Source organism: Bufo gargarizans, chromosome 4, assembly GCF_014858855.1.
Source record: "Bufo gargarizans isolate SCDJY-AF-19 chromosome 4, ASM1485885v1, whole genome shotgun sequence".
Classification (NCBI taxonomy): Eukaryota; Metazoa; Chordata; class Amphibia; order Anura; family Bufonidae; genus Bufo; species Bufo gargarizans.
In genome coordinates, this window is record NC_058083.1 from 507,523,577 (window position 1) to 507,542,922 (window position 19,346).

Below are 19,346 nucleotides of genomic sequence, written 5' to 3' on the forward strand. Positions count from 1 at the left end.
TCATGATTTCAGATGTATTTGGTTGAAAAGGTGAACAAAGCTAATGTTGAACGGCTTCGGCAATATTAAAATTTGCAATATTTCACAAATTTTTAGCTGAATACTCGCCAAAAAGTCTTGATTGCAAAAATTGGCAATGTAATATGCACTTATTGCATGCGCAATTTCATTACCTTCAACAAACAATCACACAAAAGCTACATGCCAACAGCCTATCCATGAGACAGATACAGTCAGCATACCTTACAATAACAGCCTTGTACACTATGATACATTAAAAACCAGCAATCATCTGACTGAGAACCAGTAGGTCTCCAAGTGGCTTGACTTTTAAAGGATGGCTTGGGAGACCTGTGCACCTAGATCATTATCATTAGAGTGATAAAAAATAGTATTTTTTTGGGGATGCCAGCGAACTCTTCTCTCACTGCTTAGGAGGGCTGCATAAAAATTTTCAGTTTTCTAATTGTTCTAAAATTTATATTCAATAACCGTTCTATACTGTTTTGTCATGTAAACTCATTTACATAAACATGGGCATATGGGAAAGACATGCAAATAGTGTTTCAGCTGAAAAACAAGGCAGATTCTCCTAATTTGCATGTCTTTCCCATATGCCCATGTTTATGTAAATGAGTTTACATGACAAAACAGTATAGAACGGTTATTGAATATAAATGTTAGGACAATTAGAAAACTGAAAATGTTTACGCAGCCCTCCTAAGCAGTGAGAGAAGAGTTAGCTGGCATCTCAATTTTTTTCAATTTTTGTCACCCTAATGATAATGATCTAGGTGCACAGGTCCCCCAAGCCATCTAACAAAAATCAAGCAACTTTGAGGCTTACTGACTCAGTCAGATGAGAACTTGTCTTGAATGTTTCATGGTGCACACTGCTGCCATTGTAAGGTATGCTAATGGTACCTGTCTCATGGATAGGTTGTTGGCTTGCACATACCTGGCTTTTTTCATACAGCCTGTAAGAAGGTACCTGGAAGCATTGTTGGTGGACGGTATGCGTTACCGAGGTTCCTGACCTTGGTGAAGTAAGAGCTGGTATTTTATGTGTCAGCAGCAGCTGCTATTGACACTGGGAGATTTAGCATGGCTGTCATAGCTGATCTGGGATTTACTCTTACTGAGAGTAGTCAAAGTGCTGGGTGGGTGACTATGTTCCAGTCTGGGCTTTGCCAGGTATAAAAACCAGCCAGCACTGCCAGGTGTGGTGGATTTACCTCCCTCTGACAGTGGAGCTCAGGAGTCTCTTTGCTGTGAACTGAGGGCTGTGCTGGGATTTGAGGTTTGAACCGGGCTGGAGGACTCGGGCCCCTCTAAAGGCAAACAGGCCACCTATGGACTTGATGAGGCTGAACTGCTAGCAGGGTTTGCATTTTTGGGCATAGTTGTATGTCGTACATCAAACCAGCTGTATTTTAACTCATGCCCCACGGCAAAATGGAGGCTGTTGTGAAGGCCCTAATGTTGGCTAATTAGCAGCAGTGGGAGACCAACCTGCACCAATGGGAGGCTAATGAGCAACAGCAAGAGACAGCAGGAGCAACCCCAATCGTCCACGATGCCTGGAAAGCAATTCGTGCAGTGATCCCTAAGATGACACTCGCAGACGATATCGAAACCTACTTGGCGATGTACAAGAAAGTGGCCACCAGGGAAAAGATGCCCCAAGACCAGTGGGCTGAGGTCGTCGCTCCTTTCCTTGCATCAGAGTCCCAGCGGATGGATTTCGACTTGCCGACGATCAAGCAGCCGACTACCCGAAGGTAAAGGGTGAGCTTTTGGCAAGACTGCGGGTGAATGTGTAGGTCCGTGGGGGTTTAAGCCAGCTGAGCCTGCAAGACCCCAGTATTATGACTTACTCCACCTTTTGCAACAGTGGCTACAGCCTGATGTGCTGAGTCCCACAGCTATGCTGGATAGACTATTGGCTGACATATTCTGGAGGGCGCTGCCACCCCCTCTCCAGAACTGGATTGGCCAGGTATCTCCTGGACATGCCCTGGAAATGGTGGACTTGGTGGAACACTATGAGGCCACCAAGAATCTCAAAGGGGGTTCTTTTGGGAGAAGGGCAGGCAAACTCCAGAACTCCCCACTCCAGGCCCACCGGTATGAGGGAGGTTCCCCCTATGGGCCAGACCTAGTTAAACTCCTGGCGGTGTCAGGAACCGGGCCACACCAGGGCTGAGTGTCCTCATCGGCTTGAGCCCATGGACACTAATTGTGGTTACCGTCAATCGCTATATGCTAGGAAACTGTGCGCCACAGGTACCCCAGAGGCTTTAGACCACTTGTGCCAGGTGGAAGTGGGAGACACTCAAGCAGAGGTGCTGCTGGAATCAGGGAGCTCGGTGACCCTGGTAAGGGCTACCCTGATGCGGTCCGCTGAGTATACTTGACGGAAAGTTGGGGTGATGTGCATTCAAGGAGACTTAAAAGACTACCCCACCACACTGGTGTTTCAAACCATGGTGGCCGGCAGGTGGACCCACGAAGTGGCAGTCGCCACAAATCTCCACTATGAGCTCATAATAGGGAGAGACTTTCCAGGTTTCCCTGCCCTATGGCCGGTTGTGAAAGTTAAGGATACCCCTGAGACAGGAATAAGCCCAGGAGATTGGCCTTGTTCAGGGGGAAAGCCAGAACCCAGGGAACCTGAGACTGAAGGGCCAGCAGTAGGGGTGACTGCCACTTGCATGTCTTTCCCATATGCCCATGTTTATGTAAATGAGTTTACATGACAAAACAGTATAGAAAGTTTATTGAATATAAATGTTAGGACAATTAAAAAACTGAAAATGTTTACGCAGCCCTCCTAAGCAGTGAGAGAAGAGTTAGCTGGCATCTCAAATGTTTTGCAATTTTTGTCACCCTAATGATAATGATCTAGGTGCACAGGTCCCCCAAGCCATCTAACAAAAATCAAGTAATTTTGAGGCTTACTGGCTCTCAGTCAGATGAGGGCTTGTCTTGAATGTCTCATGGTGCACACTGCTGCCGCCATTGTAAGGTATGCTAACAGTACCTGTCTCATGGATAGGTTGTTGGTTCCTGACCTTGGTGAAGTAAGAGCTGGTATTTTATGTGTCAGCAGCAGCTGCTATTGACATTCGGAGATTTAGCATGGCTGTCATAGCTGATCTGGGATGGCTCTTACTGGGAGTAGTCAATATGCTGGGTGGGTGACTATGTTCCAGTCTGGGCTTTGCCAGGCATAAAAACCAGCCAGCACTGCCAGGTGTGGATTTACCTCCCTCTGACAGTGGAGCTCAGGAGTCTGTGTGCTGTGAACTGGGGGGTGTGCTGGGATTTGAGGTTTGAGCTGGGCTGGAGGACTTAGGCCCCTCTAAAGGCGAACAGGCCGCCTATGGACTTGATGAGGCTGAACTGCTAACAGGGTGTGAATTAACACCCAGGAGAAAAGGTGACTTTTATTGTTTATGGACTTTCCTTGTGTGTGAACAAACACCAAGCCACCTGCGTTCTGTGATACACCTTATCTGCATATTGTTATACACCAATGTGTGAATAAACACCGCTGTTTGATTCAAGAACTGTACTTTGCCTCTATACTGCATCCGCTAGTCCCAACTACCAGAGCGAATTCCCATAAGCCTTTGTGTGATTGTCTGTTATATGTTATAAGTAATCATTTATTTTAAAAATAAAATAATATAGCATCTATAAAAAGATTATTAATGATAGGTAAAATAATAACTATAAAAAATGTATGGATGATAGCATAATAAGGATAAAGAGAAGCTATATACAATAAGTGAAAAAAGATTATAGGTTTATCTAGTGATAAAAAAAAAATCTAATTCTCAAAGTGCCGATTCGCGATACAAATTTGCGCTCAAAAATAAACACAGCCTTTAAAGGCCCACAAACATGCGTCTGGTAATTTAAAGGGGTTGTCTCGCCTGGATATGCCACCAATGTCAGATAGGTGCCACCTCTGGGACCATCAACTGTCTCTAGAACTAAGGTTTCAAAGAGAACGGGAGAGCATGGCCGCACTTGATTGATTTCTATGGGAGTTCAAAAAATAGCCAAGCACTGGCTTGGTTATTTCCAGCCGTTCCATAAAAACAAATGGAGCGGTGGCTGCACATGTGACTATTTTCCAGGGTGGCCACGTATGCGTGGTGTGCTTCATTTTAGAGATGGTTGCGGGTCCCAGAGTGATAGGCCACCAATGTTCCAGGTGAGACAACCCCTTTTAAAGGGACTGTCCATTTTGGTAGTTCTTTGGTAGTTCTTTGATGATAAGCTGATCATACAGTGTCCTGCTGCTGGTACTTCCATTCATCAGCTGTTTTCTGAAGAGGAACCTGGTCGCAATTATTCAGCTGGAACTCACATTGTGTAATTCACATAATCTGAACACTGTAGCATAATATTTTTTTTATTCTTTAAATACCTTTTGCAGAATTGAGCTTTCGGTAGTGTGTAGACATGTGGTCTTGTATGAGGAACTGAGATGATAGAGAACACGAAGACCCGGGAAACAATGCTTTTGGGAAACAAGAAAATGAAGAGAGAATTATGGGATTGTAAAAATAACTTTCTCCAGGCAATGAAAAAACACCAATCCCTGATGGCATTGGGGTTCTCCTCCTGTTAGAACTTAAGTCTTAAAAATGCTCTAAAATGGACCTGTCTCCACTACTGACATGCCTGTTTTAATAGCTTCATGCATTCCCTGTGTAATAACAATTCTGGATCATCTATTCTTATGTTGTGCCATTCCTTTATTATTTCTACTAGAAGTTATGAATGAATTACTAGCAGTCTGCAGTAAGGGTACAGAGGGGTGGTAACAAGTTGAGGGTGTGGGGGGTGTACCTGCACAGTCTGACAATGGCAGCACTGATTAGATAGAGTGAGTCAGTGCAGATACACACCCCCAACTGGTTACCTCCTCTCTGTACCCTTACTGCAGACTGCTAGCAATTCATTAATATCTTCTAGTAGAAATAATAAAGGAATGGCACAACATAGAGACATAAGAATAGATGCCCCAGAATTGTTATTACATGGAGAATGCATGAAGCTATTATAACAAGCATGTCAGGAGTGGTGAAAGGTCCTCCTTTAAAGCACACTTATCACTTAGGACAATGTAGTTCTGCAAGAAATCTTACCCTATGGTGTTTTTTTTTATGCAGCATTTTGTATTTACTTGGAGGAGCTTTTGAGCATACTTCATTCAGTTTATTATTGTTGTCATTCATAGCTGTATACATCTTTATGCTGTGAGCTCCTCCTAGTGGTGGCTACATGTAAGGGAATGATCAGTAGAGGGCTGTCTGGGCACTGAACCACCCTTGTCCTTGTACTGTAAACCGTCAGTGAAGTATTCGATAATACATGAGGACTTGAAACAGAGAACACTGTGGGGTAGTGTTGAACAAGCATGCTTGACCAAACACCAGTTCGGCTCGAGCATCGCAATTCACAGTGTTCGGTTGAATACCTTGTGTGCTCAAGTGTGATGCTCAAATCAGTGTATTTAAATCCAATTTAGCCTCTATTTCTGAAAAGTTTCTGCCGGGATTTGAACTCACAACCCTCTAGATTAGAGGCAAGGACTTTAACCACTCAGCTGTAAAGCTGAATGATAAACTGTGTCAGAAAAACCTCATAGTAGTTTGTCATGTAGTAAGTATTCCTATACACAGAATTATCATTTCATATTTCACTGCAGGTTAACATGTAGCTGTATAGCGTAGTGGTTAAGGTTCTTGGCTCTAATGTAGAAGGTTGTGAGTTCAAATCTTGGCCTAAACTTTTCACAAATAGAGGCAAAATTTAATTTAAATATATATATACATACATGTACAGTACAGACCAAAAGTTTGGACACACCTTCTCATTCAAAGAGTTTTCTTTATTTTCATGACTATGAAAATTGTAGATTCACACTGAAGGCATCAAAACTATGAATTAACACATGTGGAATTATATACATAACAAAAAAGTGTGAAACAACTGAAAATATGTCATATTCTAGGTTCTTCAAAGTAGCCACCTTTTTGCTTTGATTACTGCTTTGCACACTCTTGGCATTCTCTTGATGAGCTTCAAGAGGTAGTCACCTGAAATGGTCTTCCAACAGTCTTGAAGGAGTTCCCAGAGATGCTTAGCACTTGTTGGCCCTTTTGCCTTCACTCTGCGGTCCAGCTCACCCCAAACCATCTCAATTGGGTTCAGGTCCGGTGACTGTGGAGGCCAGGTCATCTGGCGCAGCACCCCATTACTCTCCTTCATGGTCAAATAGCCCTTACACAGCCTGGAGGTGTGTTTGGGGTCATTGTCCTGTTGAAAAATAAATGATGGTCCAACTAAACGCAAACCGGATGGAATAGCATGCCGCTGCAAGATGCTGTGGTAGCCATGCTGGTTCAGTATGCCTTCAATTTTGAATAAATCCCCAACAGTGTCCCGAGCAAAGCACCCCCACACCATCACACCTCCTCCTCCATGCTTCACGGTGGGAACCAGGCATGTAGAGTCCATCCATTCACCTTTTCTGCGTCGCACAAAGACACGGTGGTTGGAACCAAAGATCTTAAATTTGGACTCATCAGACCAAAGCACAGATTTCCACTGGTCTAATGTCCATTCCTTGTGTTCTTTAGCCCAAACAAGTCTCTTCTGCTTGTTGCCTGTCCTTAGCAGTGGTTTCCTAGCAGATATTCTACCATGAAGGCCTGATTCACACAGTCTCCTCTTAACAGTTGTTCTAGAGATGTGTCTGCTGCTAGAACTCTGTGTGGCATTGACCTGGTCTCTAATCTGAGCTGCTGTTAACCTGCGATTTCTGAGGATGGTGACTCGGATGAACTTATCCTCCGCAGCAGAGGTGACTCTTGGTCTTCCTTTCCTGGGGCGGTCCGCATGTGAGCCAGTTTCTTTGTAGCGCTTGATGGTTTTTGTGACTGCACTTGGGGACACTTTCAAAGTTTTCCCAATTTTTCGGACTGACTGACCTTCATTTCTTAAAGTAATGATGGCCATTAGTTTTTCTTTACTTAGCTGCTTTTTTCTTGCCATAATACAAATTCTAACAGTCTATTCAGTAGGACTATCAGCTGTGTATCCACCTGACTTCTCCACAACGCAACTGATGGTCCCAACCCCATTTATAAGGCAAGAAATCCCACTTATTAAACCTGACAGGGCACACCTGTGAAGTGAAAACCATTTCAGGTGACTACCTCTTGAAGCTCATCAAGAGAATGCCAAGAGTGTGCAAAGCAGTAATCAAAGCAAAAGGTGGCTACTTTGAAGAACCTAGAATATGACATATTTTCAGTTGTTTCACACTTTTTTGTTATGTATATAATTCCACATGTGTTAATTCATAGTTTTGATGCCTTCAGTGTGAATCTACAATTTTCATAGTCATTTTCATAGTCATGAAAATAAAGAAAACTCTTTGAATGAGAAGGTGTGTCCAAACTCTGTACTGCATATAAATTTAATTTAGCCTCTATTTCTGAAACGTTTCTGCCGGGATTTGAACTCACAACCTTCTACATTAGAGCCGTCTATGCTATACAGCTACATGTTACCTGCACTGAAATATGAAATTATACTTCTGCTGTATAGGTTTTTCTGACATAGTTTATCATTCAGCTTTATAGCTGAGTGGTTAAAGTCCTTGCCTCTAATGTAGAAGGTTGTGAGTTCAAATGCCAGCAGACACTTATTAGAAATAGAGGCTAAATAAGATTTAAATACACTGGGTGTTCCCAAGCACTGACTCCATATATACATAGCTATATTTGGAGTAAGAGCAGGGACTCCTAAGCTGTGGACTCACACTGGGTGGTTCCCTCACTGTACAGCGATCTTCTGCATAGACCTCAGTGTTGATCGAGCACCAAAGTGCTCAGGTGCTCGAGTAGAACACTTTGCAATGCTCTGAAGAAGGGAGGGTGTGGCTTCTTTAGAGCATTGCAAAGTGTTCTACTCGAGCACCTGAGCACTTTGGTGCTCGATCAACACTGAGGTCTATGCAGAAGATCGCTGTACAGTGAGGGAACCACCCAGTGTGAGTCCACAGCTTAGGAGTCCCTGCTCTGACTCCAAATATAGCTATGTATATATGGAGTCAGTGCTTGGGAACACCCAGTGTATTTAAATCTAATTTAGCCTCTATTTCTAATAAGTGTCTGCTGGCATTTGAAACCACTGGCCAGTGCACATGCCCGGGTCAGCGGTTCGCAGGATCTCGGCCGGTACTGGGGATGACGCAACGGACTTACAGGGCGGGACAAGCAAGAGGCTGGGGAGGAGTAATGTGAAAAAAGGCAGAGCGGCCTGGGCACCTAAACCCCGAACCTCGCCCCTGGGCACTTGTGAGCCCTCATTTGCATATGGATTAAACAGTGTTTTTTCAGCTGGTGAAAGTCACATCAAAAGAACAAAGGTACCATTGGAATCATGGGTAGTTGTGCTAGAGCACCATGTAAGCAGTGTGCAAAGTCCAATTTTGGTGACAGACTCCCTTTAACACTCTGAATAGAGATGGAAGCACAGTGCCATTCAAAGTTTAGTGGCCGTGCCTGGGTACTGCAGCTCAGCTCCCATTCAAGCGAATAGAACAAAGCTACAATACCCTGCAGCACTGCTACTTAGTAGACCTAAGAGTACATTATCAATATCCTGAACTTGGAAAACACTTTTGTCTCCCAATAAAGGAGAAAAAATTGCACAACAGCCCCAAGAATTCCAAAAAATACTCCAATAGGAATTTCGGTAAGACTTCTACAACCCACCTTCCCCTTAGGGAATAGGGTCTCCGTGTCAGCAATGCATACTAATAGGAGGAGAGAAATTTGGTTAACTCTCTCTGTGACAAGAACAACCCTACATTTGCCGTTGAAAACAACAGGAAGCGTGGATTAATTTGTGAGCAGAACCGTCGTCTCTGACACTAAGATATGAGGCTTTCGAGTCAAGGTATTTACAGCTCTGTATCGTGATGAAACGTATGATTTACATTTGTGCTTTGAACCGAAATGTGATGGTTTATTATGGAGCAGTATAAGGAGCGTGGTATAACAGCCGGTAGTATTATAGCAGAAAATCCTCTGCTTTCCTGTTTGATAAATCTAGAACATATTCCATCAACAGATAGAATTTCAATATGGATGGCCTATCCTCAGGATAAGCCATCAATATTTGATTGGTGGGGGTCCAATACCCTTCACCCCTGCCAGTCAGCTGTTTTAGATTAGCTTGGCTGTCAGAGGTCGGAACTGCATATTATTTAGTTCTGACCCCTTATAGCAACCACATGTAGTAGAGGTGGTCCTGAATGTTGCCCACTCTACCGATGTCTATAGTAGTTATAAAGACAACGAACAAGCTAGTTCCTTAGACTACAAAAGTGAGAGCCATGCACGCCCACCTGTTCTCAAATGTATAGGACCAACGAAAAATCAGGGTGGGTGATGGAGGCCAATGAAGTCCTCCCTGTGGTGGAGCCCTCAGGATGTGTGGCCCACATGACCTCCTGACTCCGTAGATATATAAATATTTTGTTCATTATCTTTACTTACCAAATTAATTCTGAAAGGGGCTTTCCAGGACTATAATATTGGTTGTCTATTCTCAGGATGACCTATCCTGAGAATAGACAACCAATATTATAGTCCTGGAAAGCCCCTTTCAGAATCAATATCTGATCGGTGAGGGACCTCCACTGATCAGCTGTTTGAAGTGGTTCCAGAGCTCCAGAGAGCGATGCGGCCTCCTCACAACCTACCAATCACAGAGTCGTACATTGTGTAGTGGGTTGTACTTGATAAGGCTCATTGGCTTGAATGGGACTGAGCTACACCTAGGCCATGGATAGGCCTGAGAATAGGCCATGAATATCAAAATCACAGACAACCCTTTTAAGAATAGGCTGATCACTAAGAGTCCACCTACTGGGTCCCCAGCGATCAGACTACTAGTAAGTGTTGAAGAACCACCACAGAGGAAGTAAAGTATTGCGCAGTGTCCATTCACATCAGAGGGTTGTCTGTGTAATGCAGGATGGGTCCTCCAGAGAAAGAGACACTCTTTGTAACCACCCTCTAGTTTTGTAGTGGTGGGGACTCTGAAAAGAGGATCTCCCCACTAATAGAGTATATAAAATGAGTTTTCTGGACTAGACAATCCCTTTATTTTTTTAGTATATATTTGTGATTATCCAGAACTTGATGGTTTCTCTTGTTGTACTATTGACCCCTGTGAGCACCACCCTGTATCGTTTACTTGCCGGGATGATATCTTGTCATCCTTTTCTAGACGGCAAAACCTGCTTAAAACGTAATTGAGTTTTAAAAACAGCAGCGGAGGCGTAAAGAATAGAATTCTAGAGGCAGTAAAAGCCAAGCAGGAAGTGATTAAACACCGATGTGGGAAGCATGATAAGGAAAATTGCAATTAGCGGGCAAGAGGGGCAACCTGCCCTCTTAACCTTCCTTCACTGTTAGTCTGCACACCCTTGGCCACATCAGCTCCTCGCCTTATATGACTCAGTAAATATTATTCACTTCAAGCTAATCCCTTCCTGAAGTCTGCACAGGTACATCAGCCGTGTTGGTGGCTTTTTATCTTCTGTAAATTACAGGCGTCCTGAGGTCTGCACCCCCCAAAAACAAATACTGAGATTTTGCAGTGGATTACTAGATGCCTGTAGGAATTTTTTTTGGCTTAACCATCAAATGACCCCATGATAATGTATGGAATATGTTCCCAATGTAAGTGGGGAAACATTTTCTCCCATAATTGTCCTTTGGAGGACCCATTTCTCTGAGCCCGCCCTCCCCATTTTGAAGGACAATTTTACTAAAGATTAGAACGTTGAGAGACATGTAGAAAAATGTATATGTCAAAAACATTTTTGTGTCAAAGTGCATAATATTATTGTAGTGTGTATGTAGCCCCATATGAAGGAGATGTCCAAAATGTATCAGTCGTGGCAGGGAAAACGTAGCCCCTACAGTATGGATGCATGAAGGCGGTCAGGGCTGGAGCTGTTGTTCATAGTGGCTAATAGAGGTTAGTTGTTCAGTTAAGCTAACCCCTTTAAAGGGACACTGACAGGGCCAATAAGCATATTGAGGTATATATATGGCAGTACAGGTCTTATAATGGGTATTACAATCATATAAGTATCCCCCCTGTCCACATTATACATACAGTAAACTTAAGTTTTATAACCTGCTCCAACGGTCTTCAATCTGCCCAAGGGGCAGCGTTTCACCTCTCTTGCGCCCAGCCAGCCTCCCCCAACTGCCGCTTTGAAGCGCCGCCCAGCTCATGAATATTCAGTTTGCTGGGCGGCTTCTGCGGTCCCCGCTCTGAAGCGCTGTGCTTAACAGAGCCCGGCGCATGCGCCGGATCTTGTGAAGTCCGGTACAGTAAGCGCCGCCCAGCTCATCAATATTCACTTCGCTGGGCGGCGCTTACTATTCCCGACTTCACAAGATCCGGCGCATGCGCCGGGCACTGTTAAGCGCAGCGCTTCAGAGCGGGGACCGCAGAAGCCGCCCAGCAAACTGAATATTCATGAGCTGGGCGGCGCTTCAAAGCGGCAGTTGGGGAGGCTGGCTGGGCGCAAGAGAGGTGAAACGCCGCCCCTTGGGCAGATTGAAGACCGTTGGAGCAGGTTATAAAACTTAAGTTTACTGTATGTATAATGTGGACAGGGGGGATACTTAGATGATTGTAATACCCATCATAAGACCTGTACTGCCATATATATACCTCAATATGCTTATTGGCCCTGTCAGTGTCCCTTTAAGGGCAGTCAAACTATGGAAAACTGTGGTCATGGAGGTGTATGTGCAGTGCCCCAGAGGACCACTGTGAAAGGTTAACATTTGCTGTTAGGGTTAATGTATTTTCATAGCTGTGTTATGTGATTCCAGGAGCTGAAATGGTAAAACAGCTTAGTTATTGTGCCCTATTCAGATGGCTGGATCTGCCCCCTATTAGGGAGCCTAGGCAGCCGGAGTGTGAGGAGCTGCATGGGTCTGTGCCCTGTGAGGCCTACTATAAGGCCTCTTTCACACGGGCGTCATATTTTTGGCCCGGATAAGAGGCGGGTGCGTTACGGGAACACCCGTGATTTTTCTGCGCGAGTGCAAAGCATTGTATTGCGTTTTGCACTCGCATGAAAAAAATTGCGCATGTTTGGTACCCAAACCCGAACTTCTTCACAGAAGTTTAGGTTTGGGATCAGTGTTCTGTAGATTGTATTATTTTCCCTTATAACATGGTTATAAGGGAAAATAATAGCATTCTGACTACAGAATGCATAGTACAATAGCGCTGGAGGGGTTAAAAATAATAATAATTGAACTCAACTTAGTCCACTTGTTCGCGTAGCCGGCATCTCCTTCTGTCTCCTTTGTTGAATAGGACCTGTGGTGAGCATTAATTACAGGAACAGGACCTTTGATTACGTCACTCCGGTCATCACATGGTACGTCACCATGGTAAAAGATCATGTGACGTACCATGTGATGACCGGAGTGACGTCATCAAAGGTCCTGTAATTTATGCTCACCACAGGTCCAAAGGAGACAGAAGGAGATGTCGGCTACACGAACAAGTGGACTAAGGTGAGTTAAATTATTATTATTATTATTTTTAACCCCTCCAGCGCTATTTTACTATGCATTCTGTATTCAGAATGCTATTATTTTCCCTTATAACAATGTTATAAGGGAAAATAATAATGATCGGGTCTCCATCCCGATCGTCTCCTAGCAACCATGCGTGAAAATCGCACCGCATCCGCACTTGCTTGCGGATGCTTGCGATTTTCACGCATCCCCATTCACTTCTATGGGGCCTGCGTTGCGTGGATTATCGCACCGCAACGCACAAAGAGGAGCATGCTGCGATTTTCACGCAACGCATAAGTGATGCGTGAAAATCACCGCTCATGTGAACAGCCCCATAGAAATAAATGGGTCGGTATTCAGTGCTGGTGCAATGCGTTCACCTCTCTCATCGCATCCGCGCGGAATACTCGCCCGTGTGAAAGGGGCCTAAAAGGTTCTACATCCCTACATGCTGAAGACAAGTGCCGGACCTTAAGGGACTGTGTGTGATAGCAAAGGTAACGCTCGTTATTGCCTTTGACTTTGCTGCTTGTGGAAAGAGCCACCACACATTTACAACAGATTAGCTACTCGTTGGAGGATCTACACCAACCCCGGGAACTGTAGTATGAGCATGCCTTTGATTGACTTGGGAAGTTTTCTGGATTTAATAGACAGAAACTATAAAGCCTGCTTTCCCATATACAACCTTGGAAAGATTGTGTGTGTAACCTGGAGAGACTGACCTTATCCTCACAAGTGTGTTTTGTCAAGAATACGTCAGGAAAAGTTGGTTGGACTTGTTACCTTACATTGTCCTCATTGCCTTGCACCCAGAACCTGCTCCTTGTACTCAACACCTGCACTGTTCCCACCATTGCATTGCCGGAACCACCAGGAGGGCCTTGCCTTACACCCATTTAACTAACAGGCCCCCTCCCATCTAGCACCAGGCAGGAGCCCCAATACCAGGGTTTTCCCATTCACTACATGGTCCCAGGGAGCATTGGAGTGAAGACAACCACCTTGAACAACTAAAACTTCTATCAATGCTAAAACTACACCTCTCATCCTCCTGCTCTCCCCCAGCAGGTCGCTGCATATGACCAGCCTTATTTTTCTTCTGCCGCTGCCCTGGCCCCTCGTTGTATGTTTGGCTGTTGTTAATGCATCTGATGTTGCAATTAGGGGAGCTCTCCAGGATGTGTTAGGAGGCTTTCCAAGCTCCTCGGAGCTCTGCCAACTCTTCCAGGCTTCCGGCTGGGGGTTTGCTCTTATCTTTAAGTCTCCTGGGCATTCCAAGAGAGTTGACAAGCATGACTGAAGCTCTTCTACTGCTTCATACAAAATATGATTGATATATGTGGAGTCAGGAAGGAATTTCCCCTTACATGATTGAGATTATGGGAGTACAGTTTGGCTTCTTCTTGATCAACACTATGTGATAATAGGTAACATGTTTGATTTTATTTTATACTTACGATGTGACTACTTAGAATTTGCCTATATAAAGATATTTTATTCTTAGTTCCCTCACGATAATGATTCTCTGTCAGAAGAATTTAATATCTAAGAGAAAACCTATGGAAGCCCTCGTGCTGCTTGTACAGCAGTAAGACAAGGGCCGGGGATGCACCCTGCAGGTTTGTGCTGCTTCTCTCATGTTCTCTGCACTAGGTATTGTTTTATTAATGACACAGTAATCCACCTCCACACTGCCTAACATCGGCCTGAACTTTCAGAAACTCTGCACTGATATGAGCTAAGAGGAAATGTGAATGGTTTCTTTAAAGGACTTGTCTTATGACAACCCCTGTGGTCCACATGCTCTGTAGGGCCATATGGAAATCTTAGAAGGAGATCTTCCACTCTGGAGGAACACGCTTGTCCATGGATAACATGGATGGCCATTCATGAATGGCCAGCATGCAATGCTACATTTCTGCTGTAGTGGCCACTACAGGAGAAATGTATAGCAAGACAAGGTTTCCCTTGAGCATAACTGCTGAACACTGTTTGGGAAGCCAGGTCCACTGTGTTCTTTGTAAGAAGGAGTCTTTTTGAGGTTGGGAAGACCAGTTTCTCTTGAGCAACATGCACCTTTGGATCCAGTCATCATTATTTGGACTCTGGGGATAAAATTATTTGAATCCTAGAGCTTTCTCTGCATTGGGCTCAAATCTGATGATGGGTTTTCATGAGGACTTGGGTACATGGCTCTCCATTTGATGGAGCATGTAATCCACACTTGCCAACTCTCCTGGAAAAAAGGGAGACCTCCTGGACTCTTGGAACAGTCGGCAAATCTCCCAGGTAGTGCAGAAGCCTCCCGGTAAGCAGCCTGTGTGTGGCGCTGTATTATATTATCAAGATAAACGCCAACGTCCAAGCACACACTGAGAGGGCATCACCTTGGCATGGAAAAGGGTGTGACTAACTGTAAAAGGGGTGTGGTCTTAAAAAAAGACCATAGCAAAAAAAAAAAAAAGTTCACAACTCCCAGAGGCCAATTCATAATTAGCAAGTATGGTGTATATAGTTAATACGGTTGAAAAAGACATTAGTCCATCAAGTTCAACCAAGGGATAGGTGGGGATGTGAATCCCAGAAGGAAGTGATTTCTACACGTTTTCATAAGCATTAATGTTGTTTACTTGTAAGAATTCATCTAAACCCTTTTTAAAACTGTCCACTGTTCCTTCTATGACCACGTCCTGGGGAAGTCTATTCCACAGTTTCACAGTTCTTACAGTAAAGAAGTTTTGACGCTTCTGGAGACAAAACTTTTTCTTCTCCAGTCGGAGGCAGTGCCATCTTGTCTTTTGAGGGAATTTTACATGGAACGGTTTTTGTCCGTATTTTTTGTATGGCCCATTTGTGTATTTGTATAGGTTAATCATGTCGCCCCTTAGACGTCTCTTCTCAAGACTAAAGAAATTCAATTATTTTAATCTTTCTTCATAACTAAGACCCCCTATGTCCCTTATCAGTTTAGTCGCTCTCCTCTGTACGTTTTCCAGCTGCAGTGCGTCCTTTCTATGGACTGGTGCCCAGAACTGAACTGCATTTTCCAGATGAAGCCGCACCAACGCTTTGTAAAGTGGTAGTATTACATCCCTGCCCCGCGAGTCCATGCCTCGTTTAATGCATGACAATATCCTGGTGGCCTTAGAAGCAGCTGATTGACATTGTATGCTGTAATTTAATCTACCATCCACAAGGACACCCAAATCCTTCTCTACAAGTGACTCTCCTAGAACATAAGAAGCACAGAGATTATTACTACCAAGATGCATAACTTTACATTTATCCACATTGAACCTCATTTGCCAAGTTGATGCCCAATCACTCAGAGTGTAATTTTTATACATTCCCTAGTTTATTAATTTGGCTGTGTTATTTGGGCACCTGAAGGCAGTGTTATTTTGGTGCTACATGGTCCACCATAGGGGGCTGTCAGTAGAAGGTTCATCCAACTGAGGTCTGGCCCTGACAAGGTGATTGCTCTTTGCACATTACAGAGTGCTGCAAACGTAGGTAAATTTTGCATATCTGGGGCCCTATACAAAGTTATGTCTGGGGGCCCCCAATGCACACTGCTCTGCCCATCACACTGCTAAACTCTGTCCCCATCTGCCTGCTAAGCATCACTCATAGCTTGGCAGTGCAGCATGGGCACCACTGCTACTGATGTGCCATTTGGGAGAAATCCCTGCTACCCTGTTGGTGTATCCACCCGTTTAGTCATTTTTTTTTTAGCCAGCAGGGGGCCCCTGATCTCTAGGGCTCCAAGCATTTGCTTGGTTTGTGGTGGTTATGGTAAAGTCCACCACTGGCTGCAATCAGTGATTCCTCTGGCTTGTGATTCAGTCAGGGGAGCAGTTGAGTTTCATTTCCCAATTCCTCCCTGCCTTATTTTTATAACTTCTCCCGCAGGGTAATAATATTGTATCAGGGAATCTCTCATAACTGAATTTTCTCATGTAAGGTGGCGCTGAGCAAAATAATTCTGTGTTTTGTTTCATATCAACCTTGTGGGCTGGAAACGAACTTCGGATTTATGCATAGAAAACAGCGCTCTCTGCCATATGACTACGTTACAGGGCTCGGAGAAATGTTGTGCTTGGCTTCTGGAACACTTGATAAATTTTATCTTTTCAATCCATTGTAACATCATTTTCTCCAAGATGAATACTAATTTTATTACAGTGGCTCTGCTAACCCAAATCTACAGTTTAGGCGCGCTCTCCACCACACACTCACTGTCGGTAGAATCACAATAGTAAAATAGAATCAATAGTTTGGAGGGCACTCAACTATCTGAATCGTCAAATGTATAAATTTACATAAATTATATATTGTAAAATATACACATAAAAACAATATGCAAAAATAAAATACGACCGTAAAGTGCAGCATAAAAGAGCAAAGGTAAAAAATATATAGATGTATATGACAATATTAAATATTAAATAGCTTAGTACACCTTGAACCTATAATCAAAATAAAGTATTTGTCAAATCAAAAGAACATGATTGCTACATCGGTAAATACATAATGGATGTCCTCATAGATCACATGATTTTTCAATTTCATGATTCCATGGTATAATTGATGATAAATGATGTCACATAATATAAATAATCTCTGAAATGGCAAATCGATGGTATACTCAAATAAATATAAATGCTGGGTATATAATACGTTAATTTTCATACAGTTAACCAGCTGGTATATGAATCTCCAATTTTGCGCATATATAACTCCCCTTTAGTTATTGTTAATTCCACTAACATAGACATGTTAATATTATATTAGGTGTAATTGATGTCGCCTCTATAGCGGCAGATTTATGTTCTTCGTGTTCTTTTGGCAACTGTTCATTGATAGGATATATTAGTTACTTATTATGGTTATTGAAACAAACTTGCATTTTTATTTAAAGGGACACTGACAGGCCCTATAAACATATTTAGTTATTCCTATGCAGTCAAAGGTCTATTAAAGTATATTCCAATGATATAAGAGTACCCCCTGTCTGCATTTTAAACCATGTAAAAACAACTTTATATTCATCTGTCAATCACCTTCCTTTGTGCCCAAGGGGCGGTTTTTCTCCTACCTTTGTGCCCAGACGTGCCCCAACTGTCGTTTCCTACCACCGCCCAGCTCATTATTATTCACTGCTCTGGGCGGCTTTTACATTCCCCGATCCTGTCAGATCCCGTGCATGCCCGATAGAAACTTATGGGCATCGGCCTCAATCGGACCTTTTGCGCATGCGCCGGATACCTGTATCCGGCACCCTCACAAGCCAGAAATTTAATGCTCCTGCGTCCCTTAATCTTCTATGCGGCTGCTCTCTGTGTCTCCTGCTGCGCCTGCGCCGGATCTCTCCTCCCAGTCACTCCTATCCAACGCTTCAGAGCGCTGATGTCTGCAGAAATACTGTTTGTTAATGCACCTGCGCCGGACAAGAAACTCAGTGAGGGCGGAGAGAAGAGTAAAAGCCGCCCAGCGCAGTGAATAATAATGAGCTGGGCGGTGGTAGGAAACGATAGTTGGGGCACGTCTGGGCACAAAGGTAGGAGAGAAAACGCCCCTTGGGCACAAAGGAAGGTGATTGACAGATGAATATAAAGTTGTTTTTACATGGTTTAAAATGCGGACAGGGGGTACTCTTATGTGATTGGAATACACTTTAATAGACCTATGACTGCATAGGAATAACTAAATATGTTTATAGGGCCTGTCAGTGTCCCTTTAATATTGTCATATACTTCTTCATATTTTTTTACCTTTGCTCTTTTATACTGCACTTTACGGACGTATTTTATTTTTGCATTTTTTATTGATATTGTTTTTATGTATATTTTACAATAAATGATTTATGTACATTTATACATCACCAGATAGTTGAGTGCCCTCCAAACTATTGATTCTATTTTCTCCAAGATATTTCTCACAATGTGTTCATGTAAAACCACTCCCAAAACGTGTCTTCATGAGGCATTCATGCTGCATTCTTCTTTTGTCTGGCTCATACAGTAGATGTGATATCAATAGTATTGTTCTATCTATCTCTCTATCTAGAAATTCACGAAACAGGGCAGCACTCCTTGTATATAGCAATCCGGGTGCCAGCGTTCAACCCTTGATCCTGGGTACGTATACAGTCAGGTCCATAAATATTGGGACATCGACACAATTCTAACATTTTTGGCTCTATATACCACCACAATGGATTTGAAATGAAACAAACAAGATGTGCTTAACCTGCAGACTGTCAGCTTTAATTTGAGGGTATTTACATCCAAATCAGGTGAACGGTGCAGGAATTACAACAGTTTGCATATGTGCCTCCCACTTGTTAGGGACCAAAAGTAATGGGACAATTGGCTTCTCGGCTGGTCCATGGCCGGTGTGTGTTATTCCCTCATTATACCAATTACAATGAGCAGATAAAAGGTCCAGAGTTCATTTCCAGTGTGCTATTTGCATTTGGAATCTATTGCTGTCAACTCTCAAGATGATTTCCAAACTATTAGTGAAGCGAGCCATCATTAGGCTGAAAAAACACAACAAACCCATCAGAGAGATAGCAACATTAGGCATGGCCAAAACAACTGCTTGGAACATTCTTAAAAAGAAGGAACATGTGTCCATGTCCCAATATTTATGGACCTGACTGTATATGCAAAAAAAGTC

General features: G+C 43.4%; 1 protein-coding gene across 1 annotated transcript in view; it reads right to left on the reverse strand.

Moving 5' to 3' along the window:
- The window catches only part of LOC122935917 (spermatogenesis-associated protein 7 homolog), a 288,666-nt gene that overhangs the window by 220,780 nt on the left and 48,540 nt on the right, over positions 1 to 19,346 (reverse strand). Inside the window, exon 3 of the mRNA XM_044291865.1 lies at positions 4,442 to 4,534. Within this exon, the coding sequence (XP_044147800.1) occupies positions 4,442 to 4,534 (93 nt within the window). The remainder of the gene's footprint in view (positions 1 to 4,441; positions 4,535 to 19,346) is intronic.